Raw genomic sequence first — 12,007 nt, 5'->3', positions numbered from 1 at the left:
AGGCGGTGGGTCTCTCAAAAAAGTTACAACAACATGGCGCATAATCACGGGCGCAGATAGAGGGTGGGACTCATCCCACCCAGATTTCAATTCACCTTGTTCGGTCCCCCCCACTTATAGGGAGGAAAAAACGTCTATGCTGTCTTTCTTTGCATAAGGCAAACCTCACGGAAAAATCAAAAGACTAATTACCATTCGGTTTATTGAGGTGCACAGCAGTGTATACATAGTTGCAACAACTCACATAAAACAAAACAAAGACTGATTCGGTTGGTTGAGCTGCGCAGACTGCACAGGTTGCGAGCTCGAGCTTGGTTGCTGTGGTTACTAACAACAAGTTTGACAGGCATATCGGGGTTGGTTTGCTGGCAGCTTTGTCCCCCCCCCCCCCAGTTTTTTGTCCCTCCCAGTTCAAAAAAACGTATCTGCGCCCCTGCACATGACATCAATGCGAGGGATGCTTCGGGCTGTGAAGGTTCTGAATCTTCTCAATGGAAGGACGCAGAGGTTAGGGAGCTGATTTCCATTTGGGGGGGATACAGCTATTCAAGCTAGATTGGATGAGTCATACCGCAACCGGGCGGTTTTACTTCCGTAAACACTGGCCATGCTCACTGCGTGTGACGTCGTCGTATCCTGCAATGCGCATGCGGAACACTTTTAGGTCGCTTTTCGTTCATACTGAGGATCACATACAAGTCGCATATATTTGTTAATGTGAACGACCTCACAAAAAAATCGGATTTCACAAAAAAATCGGAATTGAGCATTAAGCCTTGCAGTGTGAACGTAGCGTAAGAGATAATGAATGGCATGATATGTGGACCTATGCTAAAGCAATTTCAGTTTGTAACCGGGCTAAATCAATACAGTTCAAGATTTTACATAGAATGCACATATCTCCTAACCGCAGACATATGTTTAATCACACTTTGTCACCAATGTGCCTCAAATGTAAAACAGAGATTGGTACTTTAACTCGTTGCCTATGGTCATGTCATAAACTGCAGAGCTATTGGTCAGATGTTGTAACGGAAATGGAAAAGATACTGGGTGTGAGGGTAGAAATGGAACCTATGTCTCTTATTATGGGTCTTCCAGGCAGATTTGTGATGTCAAGGAATCAGAGACTTTACTGTATTCTAACATATGCAGCTAGAAAAAATATTCTATTGCAATGGATCAGTGATAAGGTGCCTACTATTAAGGGTTGGCATGATGTATTGTTTGGCATGGTACCTCTAGAATATCTTACATGTGTAATACACTCAAAGTCAAACCAGTTCTTTAAGGTTTGGGAACCATATCTGAATTTTTTAGACCCGGATGTGTCTGATATTATGTTACAAGGATTTTTTGAAAGGTAATAGGAAATTGCTTGATGCTGTGTAACTGTCATAACTATGTTTTTGTAATAATTATTGTTTTGTGCATGTAGCTGAGCCGTGTTGTTGTGGTTGTGTGTTATGTTTGGTTGTGTGTCTTTTCTAAAGTGAAAACCAATAAACATATTTCTAAAAAAAAAAAAATGAATCATGAAAGCATAATGATTATCATAACTATACCTGATTTTGGGCGGCACGGTGGTGTAGTGGTTAGCGCTGTCGCCTCACAGCAAGAAGGTCCTGGGTTCGAGCCCCGGGGCTGGCGAGGGCCTTTCTGTGTGGAGTTTGCATGTTCTCCCCGTGTCCGCGTGGGTTTCCTCCGGGTACTCCGGTTTCCCCCACAGTCCAAAGACATGCAGGTTAGGTTAACTGGTGACTCTAAATTGACCGTAGGTGTGAATGTGAGTGTGAATGGTTGTCTGTGTCTATGTGTCGGCCCTGTGATGACCTGGCGACTTGTCCAGGGTGTACCCCGCCTTTCGCCCGTAGTCAGCTGGGATAGGCTCCAGCTTGCCTGCGACCCTGTAGAAGGATAAAGCGGCTTGAGATAATGAGATGAGATGATACCTGATTTTTGGTAAACTTTGTTAATCACTTTCCTTTCATTGAACTAGTAAATACATTAGTAATAATAATAAAAAGGTTATGGTCAGGACAAGTGAAAAATCTTGCTGCTCTTCTGACTGGACAAGTGGATTAAAAAGTTAATGTCGAGCCCTGCTGTATTATACATTTAATGTGAACAGATTACTCTCCTACACTGAACACCAGTGTTGTAGTCAAATCACTAAACCTCGAGTCCGAGTCCAGTCTCGAGTGCTCAATGTTCAAGTCTGAGTCATTAAAGAAAATTGAGTCGAGTCCGAGAGCAAGACTCCAACTGCGCCATTTGATGGTGGCTGTTTCAGCGCCGTTAACATTAGTTTGTTCCTGAACATGACATATGAATAGGTGAATGTGCTTCTCTTTGTCAGGGAGTGTGAAGTATTCTGTCAGAGATGTTTAGGAGACGGATGTAAGTGCAGAAGGTGTTTATTAATACAAGTGAAGACAGGTAAACAATCCAGAATGCAGCAAAATCCTAAAACGGTTGAGCGAGGCACAAACAGGCTATCGTAGACTCAGCAGAATCAAAGACGAGAAACAGGAAATCAGGGATCAGGAAACCAAACAAGGAAATGAGGCTCGGTAATGTCAGCAACGCAACTCAATACTTCGCAAAGTAAGTGTGTTTTCACGGTTTTTATATAGGCGCCCTGATTGCGCCTTAATCCTGTGCGGGTGTGAGTTGTTTACCGTGCACATGAGCGAGAGTCTATCTGATGCACGGACCAAGGCACACAGATGTGAGACTCTTGTACAAAATTGGTACAAAAATGAATGTAGATATAAATATCTTTTGCCAAATTATTATGGCATGTTACAAAAAATAAAGGAAAATTCCGAGTCCCCGTCTCCAATTTACGAGTCCAAATCCAAGTGCTCAAGTCCAAGTCAAGTCACGAGTCCTTAAAGTTGGGGCACAAGTTGAACTCGAGTACTGCAAGTCTGCTGAACGCATATATGAAAAGGGCCAATGGGTCATGTGATTTGTTGAAACTTGCTGTATAAAGTGGGCCTGGCCACTTCTTTGGCATGTCGTTCCCCCCCATTTTCCAATAGAGGTGCATAATTCACGTTGATGTGTGAAGAGTAACTCCACTTTGCACTGGGTCACATCATACAGTGATTATTTTCTTATAACGGCATACCCCGTCATGTTCTATTCCTCACTTTTCCATGTTAATTTTTCACCCTCATAGGTCCTCTTTATAGATGAAGTCCACATGTTGGACATCGAGTGTTTCTCATTCCTAAACCGAGCCTTAGAGAGCGATCTCTCCCCCGTCCTCATCATGGCCACCAACAGAGGCATTACCAGGTGTGTAAATGTGCGCGTGCAGATTTCAGAAGTGTTCTATTGTAAAGCTTTTCTCTGGGCTCTTTATATTACCTGTTCCTCCTCGACAGAATCCGAGGCACCAACTACCAGAGTCCTCATGGCATTCCTATAGACATGCTGGACCGACTGCTGATCATCGCCACGTCCCCATACACTGAGAAAGAGACCAGGCAGATCCTCAAGATTCGGTGAGATGTGTGTTTCAGTTGTGTACCACCACAGGGTCGGCATTAGGGTTGGCACAACAAACATTTTGACTTGGACCCCAATACCGAGTGTAGTATTGCGATTCTCAATACCAAAAAAAAAAACCCAAAAACGCATGCTGATAAATTGCAGTTCCATTCTTTTTATAAATACACAGCTCTTTATATTCAGGGTATCAAACTCATTTTTGGTCTTAACCCTTGGATTCAAGTCTCCATCATTGAGCAGTTAATAACTGCAGTTAAATACAAGAGACTTTAAGGTAAAACTGTAATGAATTGAGAAATGACTGATGCTCAAACTCCTAACTTACTCATATGTTCTTGTTTACACAATTACACTTCGAAGCGATAGTTTAGTTGAGTCTGGTTCCTCTTAAAGTTTCTTCTTCATGCCATCTCAGGAAGTGTTTCCTTTCCATCTTCACTTCTGGTTTGTTCGTTAGGGATAAGTTAGAAAAATTTTAATGAAATATCAGAAATTTATATTTTTCTAAAAAGTTGCTTTGTGATGGTCCATTGTTAAAAGGACTCTACAAATAAAATTGAATTGATTGGATTCCATGTATATTATATCCTTCATCAAAAAATTCCTGTGCAGGGATTAGCCAAGGACGGCACACGTGACCCAAAATAGTTCCACCATTGATTTAAGCAATGTATCTTGTGATGTCCAAAAAAAAAAAAAAAAGGATATGGTGCGAGTCAGTCATGGTATACCCTGGATATACCGTGAACCGATGTCACAATTTCACGCTATATGGCCGACTCGAGTCACAGCTGTGGCTCCGTGAGCATTTCTGATCATGCCTAGTGAGGCAAGCGATAGCACGATACGTTGGACATGTGCAGGTCGAAGGTCACGCCGACGTAACTGACAAACATGGCTGCCTCCAGTGAGTTTATGCCGAGATTCAATCTTAACGCTTTTAATTTGGAATTTTTTGGTGAGGGGATATTTAAGTTATTCCACGAAATCGAGTCGTGCATGAGCTGATTGCCGACGAGGTGTATGACAAGATTGAGCAGAATAACCTTTTTTTTTTAAATTCTATCCACATTCACTGGATTTCAAGAAACGGAGTATTTTTATTTTTTGCAAATTTGATAAATAAAAACTTTATACAAAACGTCCGACAAAATAATTTCCGCTTAGAATGTAAACAAACTGGTGAAATGACAGTAGCAATTTGTGAAAAATGCTGCTATAATTCTTGAAAAATAAGACACGTTCTTACTAGGGGTGGGTATTGCCAAGGACCTCACGATACGATACGCATCACGATACTTGAGTCACTATACGATATGATATTGCGATATTCTACATAGTTCACTGAAAAAATGTAAAATGCATTATGCATCTTAAAATCCGAGTTGTATGTACATCAGATGATAGTGATAATTCATGGGACAAACTGAGTTAAAACAATATAATTCAAATTATCCATGCCATTTTATTGTAACTATACAAGCGCAAGTTACAACATATTTGCAGGAACAACACACTGTCTGGAACACACTGAAAAGTGCAGTGGGCATCTTAGTCTCCCTGAGCACGATTATGAAACAAAGTGCAGTGTGGGTCAGTGTCCACACACTGAAACTGAACTGAAACCTCAGTGAATCACGTTTCTTCTGAACTTGGAGTAAATACTCAAAATAAAATGCAGTGTCTCACACACAAATTAAAAATGCAAAATAAAGTGCAGCTTCTTGCCTTTGGCCTTAAATGACAAAATTAAGTTCACAGTTACAGTAAGTCACACATCACTGAAGTAGACGGGAGGACTTTGGCGCTGTCCAGTGTGGTTTGCTTCGGGTCGGGTTTCGGTGGCTCCGGCTGAGCTAATATGTCGGGGTGGTGTCGTGCTAAATAAGTTCGCAAGTTTGTGTTACCTGAATATCTAATTGGAGCGAAACAGGTTTTGCAAAGTGCGTACTCTTTGTCCAGCTCACTGTTTTTTTTTTTTTTTTCTCCTTTCCTTTGGAATCCAAAGTGCCTCCAAACATCTGCCTTAAAGTTCGGCGGCGTCTCTAGGTTTACGTTAACAGCCATGCTTGCTTGTTTTTTTTCCTCACTGCAACCGCCGGGGGAAAAAAGAGAAGATGAAGAGTGCCTTGCAGTGAGGTAGCGGCACAGCGACACCTCGTGGAGCGGAGGTGTGGAAGGCGTACTGGATTTACAACCCGTCTGAAACATGATTTATTATTTGAAAAAATATCGATATTCAAATTTTGAGTATCGATATTGAATCGGAAGACAAAGTATTGCGATATATCGCCGTATCGATATTTTTGCCCACCCCTAGTTCTTACCATCAGATACTTTTTTTCATATTTTGTTGCATCTTTTTGTGTTTTTTGGGCTTTTATTTTCGAGTAGAGTTTTTATTTCATCCTCAGTTAGTTCAGCCACACACTCTGACATTTTTGTTTTTCTCTCCTCACAATATATAAGCTGATAGACTAGTAGTAGAGTAGCCAATCAGAGTGCGCAATTGCTCATATCCAGTAAATGTGGATAGAATAAAAATCGAATGCACCATGTACTGAGAGGCACCGGTAATTATTGATTCTCTTCGGTGACTGGCGCAGTACTATTTTCTAGTACTATGCCAGTCAGTGAAGAGAATCCATAATTTCAACCGGAGCCTCTCGGTGCATGGTGTATTAGATTTGTATTTGAAGGTGAGTCAAATGAAAACTTTTAACAATACAACATAAATTGTCAACCTGAAGATTATTCTTTCTGGAGGAATCCGGACACTCAGTAAGCACCAGGACACTTACAGTGAGCGAAATAAAGATCTCACCTCATCTCATTATCTCTAGCCGCTTTATCCTGTCCTACAGGGTCGCAGGCAAGCTGGAGCCTATCCCAGCTGACTACGGGCGAAAGGCGGGGTACACCCTGGACAAGTCGCCAGGTCATCACAGGGCTGACACATAGACACAGACAACCATTCACACTCACATTCACACCTACGGTCAATTTAGAGTCACCAGTTAACCTAACCTGCATGTCTTTGGACTGTGGGGGAAACCGGAGCACCCAGAGGAAACCCACGCGGACACGGGGAGAACATGCAAACTCCGCACAGAAAGGCCCTCGCCGGCCACGGGGCTCGAACCCAGACCTTCTTGCTGTGAGGCGACAGCACTAACCACTACACTACCGTGCCGCCCAAAATAAAGATTCTATAGAAAAATGATAGACTTCTGGATGACAGATTTGCTATAAACTATACAATGTAATTTAAAAAAAATAATAATTCATGGTTTCATATAATATTGATGTGTGCAGAAAATCACTTTGATTATAGTCTGCAAAATTATTTACAAATAAAAAATGTTAGTCTTTGTACAAGTATTCAACCCTGTTACTATGAAACCCCTGAATTAGTTATTTTGGTAATAGTCATGGTTCCAGTATCAAGATGGTAGGTAGTGGTGTGCAAAAGTGTTTCCGCATCATCAGCACATTAATCAGTAACGGAGTTTATAGCCCTGAGTTTATTGCTCTCTTCTGCCCCCTAGTGGAATAACAGGCTACCTTTTTTCTTTTTTCCCCTGTTTAAATATTTAAATCAGGTGTGAGGAAGAGGATGTGGAGTTGAGTGAGGAAGCTCACACAGTGCTGACACGTATCGGACAGGAGACGTCGCTCCGCTATGCCATTCAGCTCATCAGCACTGCAGGCCTGGTGTGCCGCAAACGCAGGGTAACAGACGTGAACTATATTTTTAGTTTTAACTGTGTAGTGTCTTGCCACATTTATTACCACCTCAGTTTCACTAGAAGATTGTTCAAATAGCAAATTTTTCAGAAGAATGTGCAGTGTCTTGCAGAAGTGTTTGTCTTGTTTTGTCGCATTACAAGCTGGAATTAAAATGGATTTTTGGAGGGTTAGCACCATTTGATTTACACAACATGCCTACCACTTTAAAGGTGCAAATTGTTGTTAATAAATAAGAGCTGGTCCAACCAATTCACTTCGTAAGTCACATAATTAGTTGATTGCACACAGGTGGAGCTTAGTGTCACATGATCTGTCACATGATGTCTATATAAACCAACCTGTTCTGGAAGGACCCTGACTCTGCAACACTACTAAGCAAGCAACATGAAAACCAAGGAGTGCTCCAACCAAGTTAGAGACAAAGTTGTGAAGAAGTATGGATCAGGGTTGGGTTATGAAACATATCCCAGGGAGCACCATTAAATCCGTCATAGCAAAATGGAAAGAATATGGTACCACTACAAACCTGGCAAGAGAAGGTCACCCACCAAAACTCCCAGACCGGGCAAGGAGGGCATTAATCAGAGATGCAACAAAGACCCCAAAGATAACACTGAAGGAGCTGCAAAGATCCGCAGCGGAGATGGGAGTATCTGTCCATAGGACCACTTTAAGCCGTACACTCCACAGAGCGGGGCTTTATGGAAGAGTGGCCAGAAAAAAGTAATTGCTTAAGGAAACACGTTTGGAGTTTGCCCAACAGCATGTGGTAGACTCCCCAAACACGTGGAAGAAGATTCTCTGGTCAAATGAGACTAAGGCCATGTACACACGTAGCCGGGTATTTTTAAAACCGAACATTTTCCCCCCCTCCGTTTTTATAAAAATGTTTTATCCACACCACCTCATCTTCGAAAAAAATCCTTTCCACACATAACCGAACATCTGTGTTTTCAATCACATTCATAAGCATTCCAAACCTGTAGATGGCATTATTTCCCCAAACCCTACCCCCTAATCACATCAGAATAGCACCTGCACAATAATTAACGCTTTCAAGGCACTACTCCGATCCATTACTCTTTGTCCATGCTTAATCTGGCTTCTGCAGTAAACAAAGGTCGCACGTTTGACGTCAGGGCAGATTTGTTGTCATTTTTTTGGCGCAGATTGTGACGTTCTAAAACGCAAAACTCCGGTTATCTCTTATATTTTAAGTTCGTTTCTTAGACAAGGATATTTTTTAAGCTTGTTACCTTGTTAACAGTTTCGGCGAGAATCTCCCGCCTTCTTCAGAAACAGTCACCAGATGTCGAGTGGTGACGTGCCTTATCAGCTGATGTTGCGTTACGGAGGCATGAACGTCCCGCCCAATTTGACAGGTAGTTCACGCCTCCTGCTGTCAGGTCGCTCCTCCGGTTATCTCTGTCTACACGAAAAGGCATACATGGAGTTTTCAAAAATCTTCACTTTGCCCAGAGTTTTTTTAAATATTCGTTTTTGATGTGTTTTCATGTGGATGACAGGCCAAAACGTAGAAAAATATCTTCGATTTAGCAGATACCCGGCTACGTGTGGACGGGGTCTCTAATTCATCTTTTAGGCCATCATGGGAAACGCCATATGTGGCGCAAACCCAGCACCATTCTTACAGTGATGCATGGTGGTGGCAACATCATGCTGTGGGGATATTTTTTCATCTGCAGGAGCTGATCAGGACTGAAGGAAAGATGAATGGCACTAAATACAGGACAATTGTGGAGGTAAACCTGTTTGAGTCAGCCAGAGGTTTGAGACTGGGACGAGGGTTCACATTCCAGCAGGACAATGACCCTCAACATACTCCTAAAGCTCCACTGGAGTGGTTTAAAGGGAAACATTTAAATGTCTTGGAATGGCCGAGTCAAAGCCCAGGTATCAATCCAATTGAGAATTTGTGGCATAACTTGAAGATTGCTGGACACTAACGCAACCCATCGAACTTGAAGGAGTTGGAGCAGTTTTGCCTTGAATGGGCAAAATTACCTGTAGCTAGATGTGCTAAGCTAATAGAGACATACCTAAAGAGACTTGAAGCTGTAATTGCAGCAAAAGGTGGCTCTACAAAGTATTGATTTTGGGGGAGGGTGAATACCTATGCACACTCCAGATTTCTGGTTGGGTTCTTCCCCCCCCCCAATCTTATTGTTTGTCACAATTTAAAAAAAATTGCACCTTTAAAGTGGTAGGCATGCTGTGTAAATCAAATGGTGCTTACTTTCCAAAAATCCATTTTAATTCCAGCTTGTTATGCGACAAAACAGGACAAACATCAAGGGGGATGAATACTTTTGCAAGACACTGTACACCCCTTACCTCTGTGAGCTCAAGAGTCCGATCTGTGGTTCCCTCATGATTGGCATGAAAACATGTAATGCGTTTTGCATGTTGTGCAATAGTAAGTCTGCTTGGTATGTCCTCTTCAGGGTACCGAGGTCCAGGTGGAGGACATTAAACGTGTCTTCTCTCTCTTCCTGGATGAAGCACGCTCCTCACAGTACATGAAGAAGTACCAGGACTCCTTCCTCTTCAATGAAACATGTGAGTCCCTTTTCTAAGTTTATTTTTCTTGTCAGAATCTGGATCATTTAATGCGTAGGACTATAAAAACACAGGTGTTTTCTTCTACATTTATGACAGTGGGGTCTTGGGACCCCCGTGCAGCATAACAATGGGTGGATGGGGGTCGGTGATTTTCTTCCCTTACATTAGTGGAAATCAAACCCCATAATTATCGGTTGTTATATTTAACTAGTGTGTTCTCATAATTTTGGGCCTGTTTGACTGGTTACTTAATTAAACAGGCTTAATTCTAATCTCAATAGCTCAACCATAGGTACAATAATGTGCACTTACACTTTGTGTTCTGTCAGTGGGAGGTCCATGAATAAACAACTCCGACTCCAATAACAGCCAAATTATTATTGTACACAAATAATGAGCCTTATATTTGTACAGTTGGATCATGTTCATTTGGTCCATGCGATTTATTTTACAGTTAGAGGTCTTCTGTGCAAAAGTTTGAGAACCTTTGATGTAGAAGTCTCATTTAGAAAGACTGCTGTTATTTATTCCAGTTATTTGAACAGATTGGTAGATCAACAAGCCAGTATAACTAGTGTGTTTTATTTTGGATTGACTTTCATGCTGAATCTGCCAGTCGAATAGTGGAAACTGAGTATTAGTGCGTTTGTAGCAGGACTGTGGCTTGTGTTTTAAGTTGCACATTCAAGCCTTAAATCTGCTGAACAATGCATTTCATCAGTGATGGCAAAATACCTAAATGAGAACTGAAGTCATTTTTAAACTTGCTTTATTTCTTAACGTGTTCTTCAATTATCTTTTTGATTTTAGTAACCTTATATCGTGACTCGTATTGGCAACTAATTGCAATTAAATATTATACTTATCGGCCTATTCGGTTTTTAGCCGTGTTGAATTTAGTTCGTTTGGTCCACGGCAGGCGTCGCTTATCCGCGCGATCTTCACGAGACTTGTGCCAGACTTTGAAACGTGAAGTGTCAGCCAGGTGTCAGTGCCGCCATTTTGAAAACTGTTTTCCAAATGAAATATTGCACAAAAACGAGTTTAAATAACAATTAAGGCCTACTTTTTTTCAAACTTTCCTGATTGCTATCAAAACAAACAAAACTTCCAGCTTGATTACATCAGCATTCAAAAGAGGGCGCACGCGTCTTTTGACAACGTTGGCAGATTTTGGTCACTTTGATTTCCGCTGTACGTTTTACTCCCGTCCTACGATGTCTCGCACAGGTCTCAACGAATCTCAGTTGCGGCCATTGCTTTGACATATGGACTGATATTACATAGCAAATTTCAAACACTCATAACTTGCTATAGCAGTGACAAAATGGCTCTCAAAATGCATTTGTATATTTAATAAAATGAGAAATAGAATTTTAATGATTTAAAAAAAATTGTCTTCAGTTCTCCTTTAATTTAATGCCAGTCACTTGGGGTAGTTGAGATGTGAGGAAGGTTGGAGCTAGGAGAAAGGTGCATCACTTGAAAACATGAAATTTATTATAAAAATGGAGAGAAGTTTCTTCAGTAATACTGTTAAAGTAAAACATGACATCTGTGAGGTCTGTCCTATTAATGGTAAGGAAGCAGTAAAGGTTTATTTTGTTCTGTGAAGATAAATCATGTCTCTTTTTTGATTTCTTACAGCATCAAGTCAGATGGACACGTCTTGAGGAAAGGCTTCTTTATGATGCACTCCTGTGATGCGATGTCCTTCACTCTTGTGGCCGGAATGCACTGATGGCTGTGAAGCGCTTTTACTCTTTCTGTGACGTTTTGGAGTTTATATGCATGTTAGGTTTTTTTTTTTGATGAAATAACAAATCCTTACTGTTTGTCATGTCAGTGTTTTGTTTGTTTGGCATTACAAGTGAGATTTGTGTTACTTATGGTATTATTTTTCCATTAAAAAAAAAATTAAAGATGGTCTTAAACAACAGTCCATGTTTGGATTTGATCAGTCCTTCAAGTTCTCACACCCATTATCCACTTAAGTTTACCACATTTCAGTCAATGTTTAGGCAGAGACTCAGACACGGGTTACACAGCTGTTTAAGTCGATTTTTATGGGTTTCCCATTCAGCGCCAGAGACTGCTTTTTCAATAGTGCCTTAAAGTCACCTGCTTGCAGTGTCCCCTTGATAGTGGAACT

At 41.3% G+C, this 12,007-nt stretch overlaps 1 protein-coding gene across 1 annotated transcript in view; it reads left to right on the top strand.

The window, feature by feature from the left end:
* Window positions 1–11,794, top strand: part of ruvbl2 (RuvB-like AAA ATPase 2) — a 63,789-nt gene extending 51,995 nt beyond the window's left edge. Inside the window, exons 11-15 of the mRNA XM_060912123.1 lie at window positions 3,188–3,306; window positions 3,396–3,515; window positions 7,125–7,254; window positions 9,738–9,852; window positions 11,503–11,794. Coding sequence (XP_060768106.1) covers window positions 3,188–3,306; window positions 3,396–3,515; window positions 7,125–7,254; window positions 9,738–9,852; window positions 11,503–11,528 — 510 coding nt within the window. The 3' untranslated portion in view covers window positions 11,529–11,794. The remainder of the gene's footprint in view (window positions 1–3,187; window positions 3,307–3,395; window positions 3,516–7,124; window positions 7,255–9,737; window positions 9,853–11,502) is intronic.
* Window positions 11,795–12,007: the final 213 nt, after the last annotated feature.

Source organism: Neoarius graeffei, chromosome 28, assembly GCF_027579695.1.
Source record: "Neoarius graeffei isolate fNeoGra1 chromosome 28, fNeoGra1.pri, whole genome shotgun sequence".
NCBI lineage: Eukaryota > Metazoa > Chordata > Actinopteri > Siluriformes > Ariidae > Neoarius > Neoarius graeffei.
This window is presented reverse-complemented; position numbering and strand designations above follow the sequence as displayed.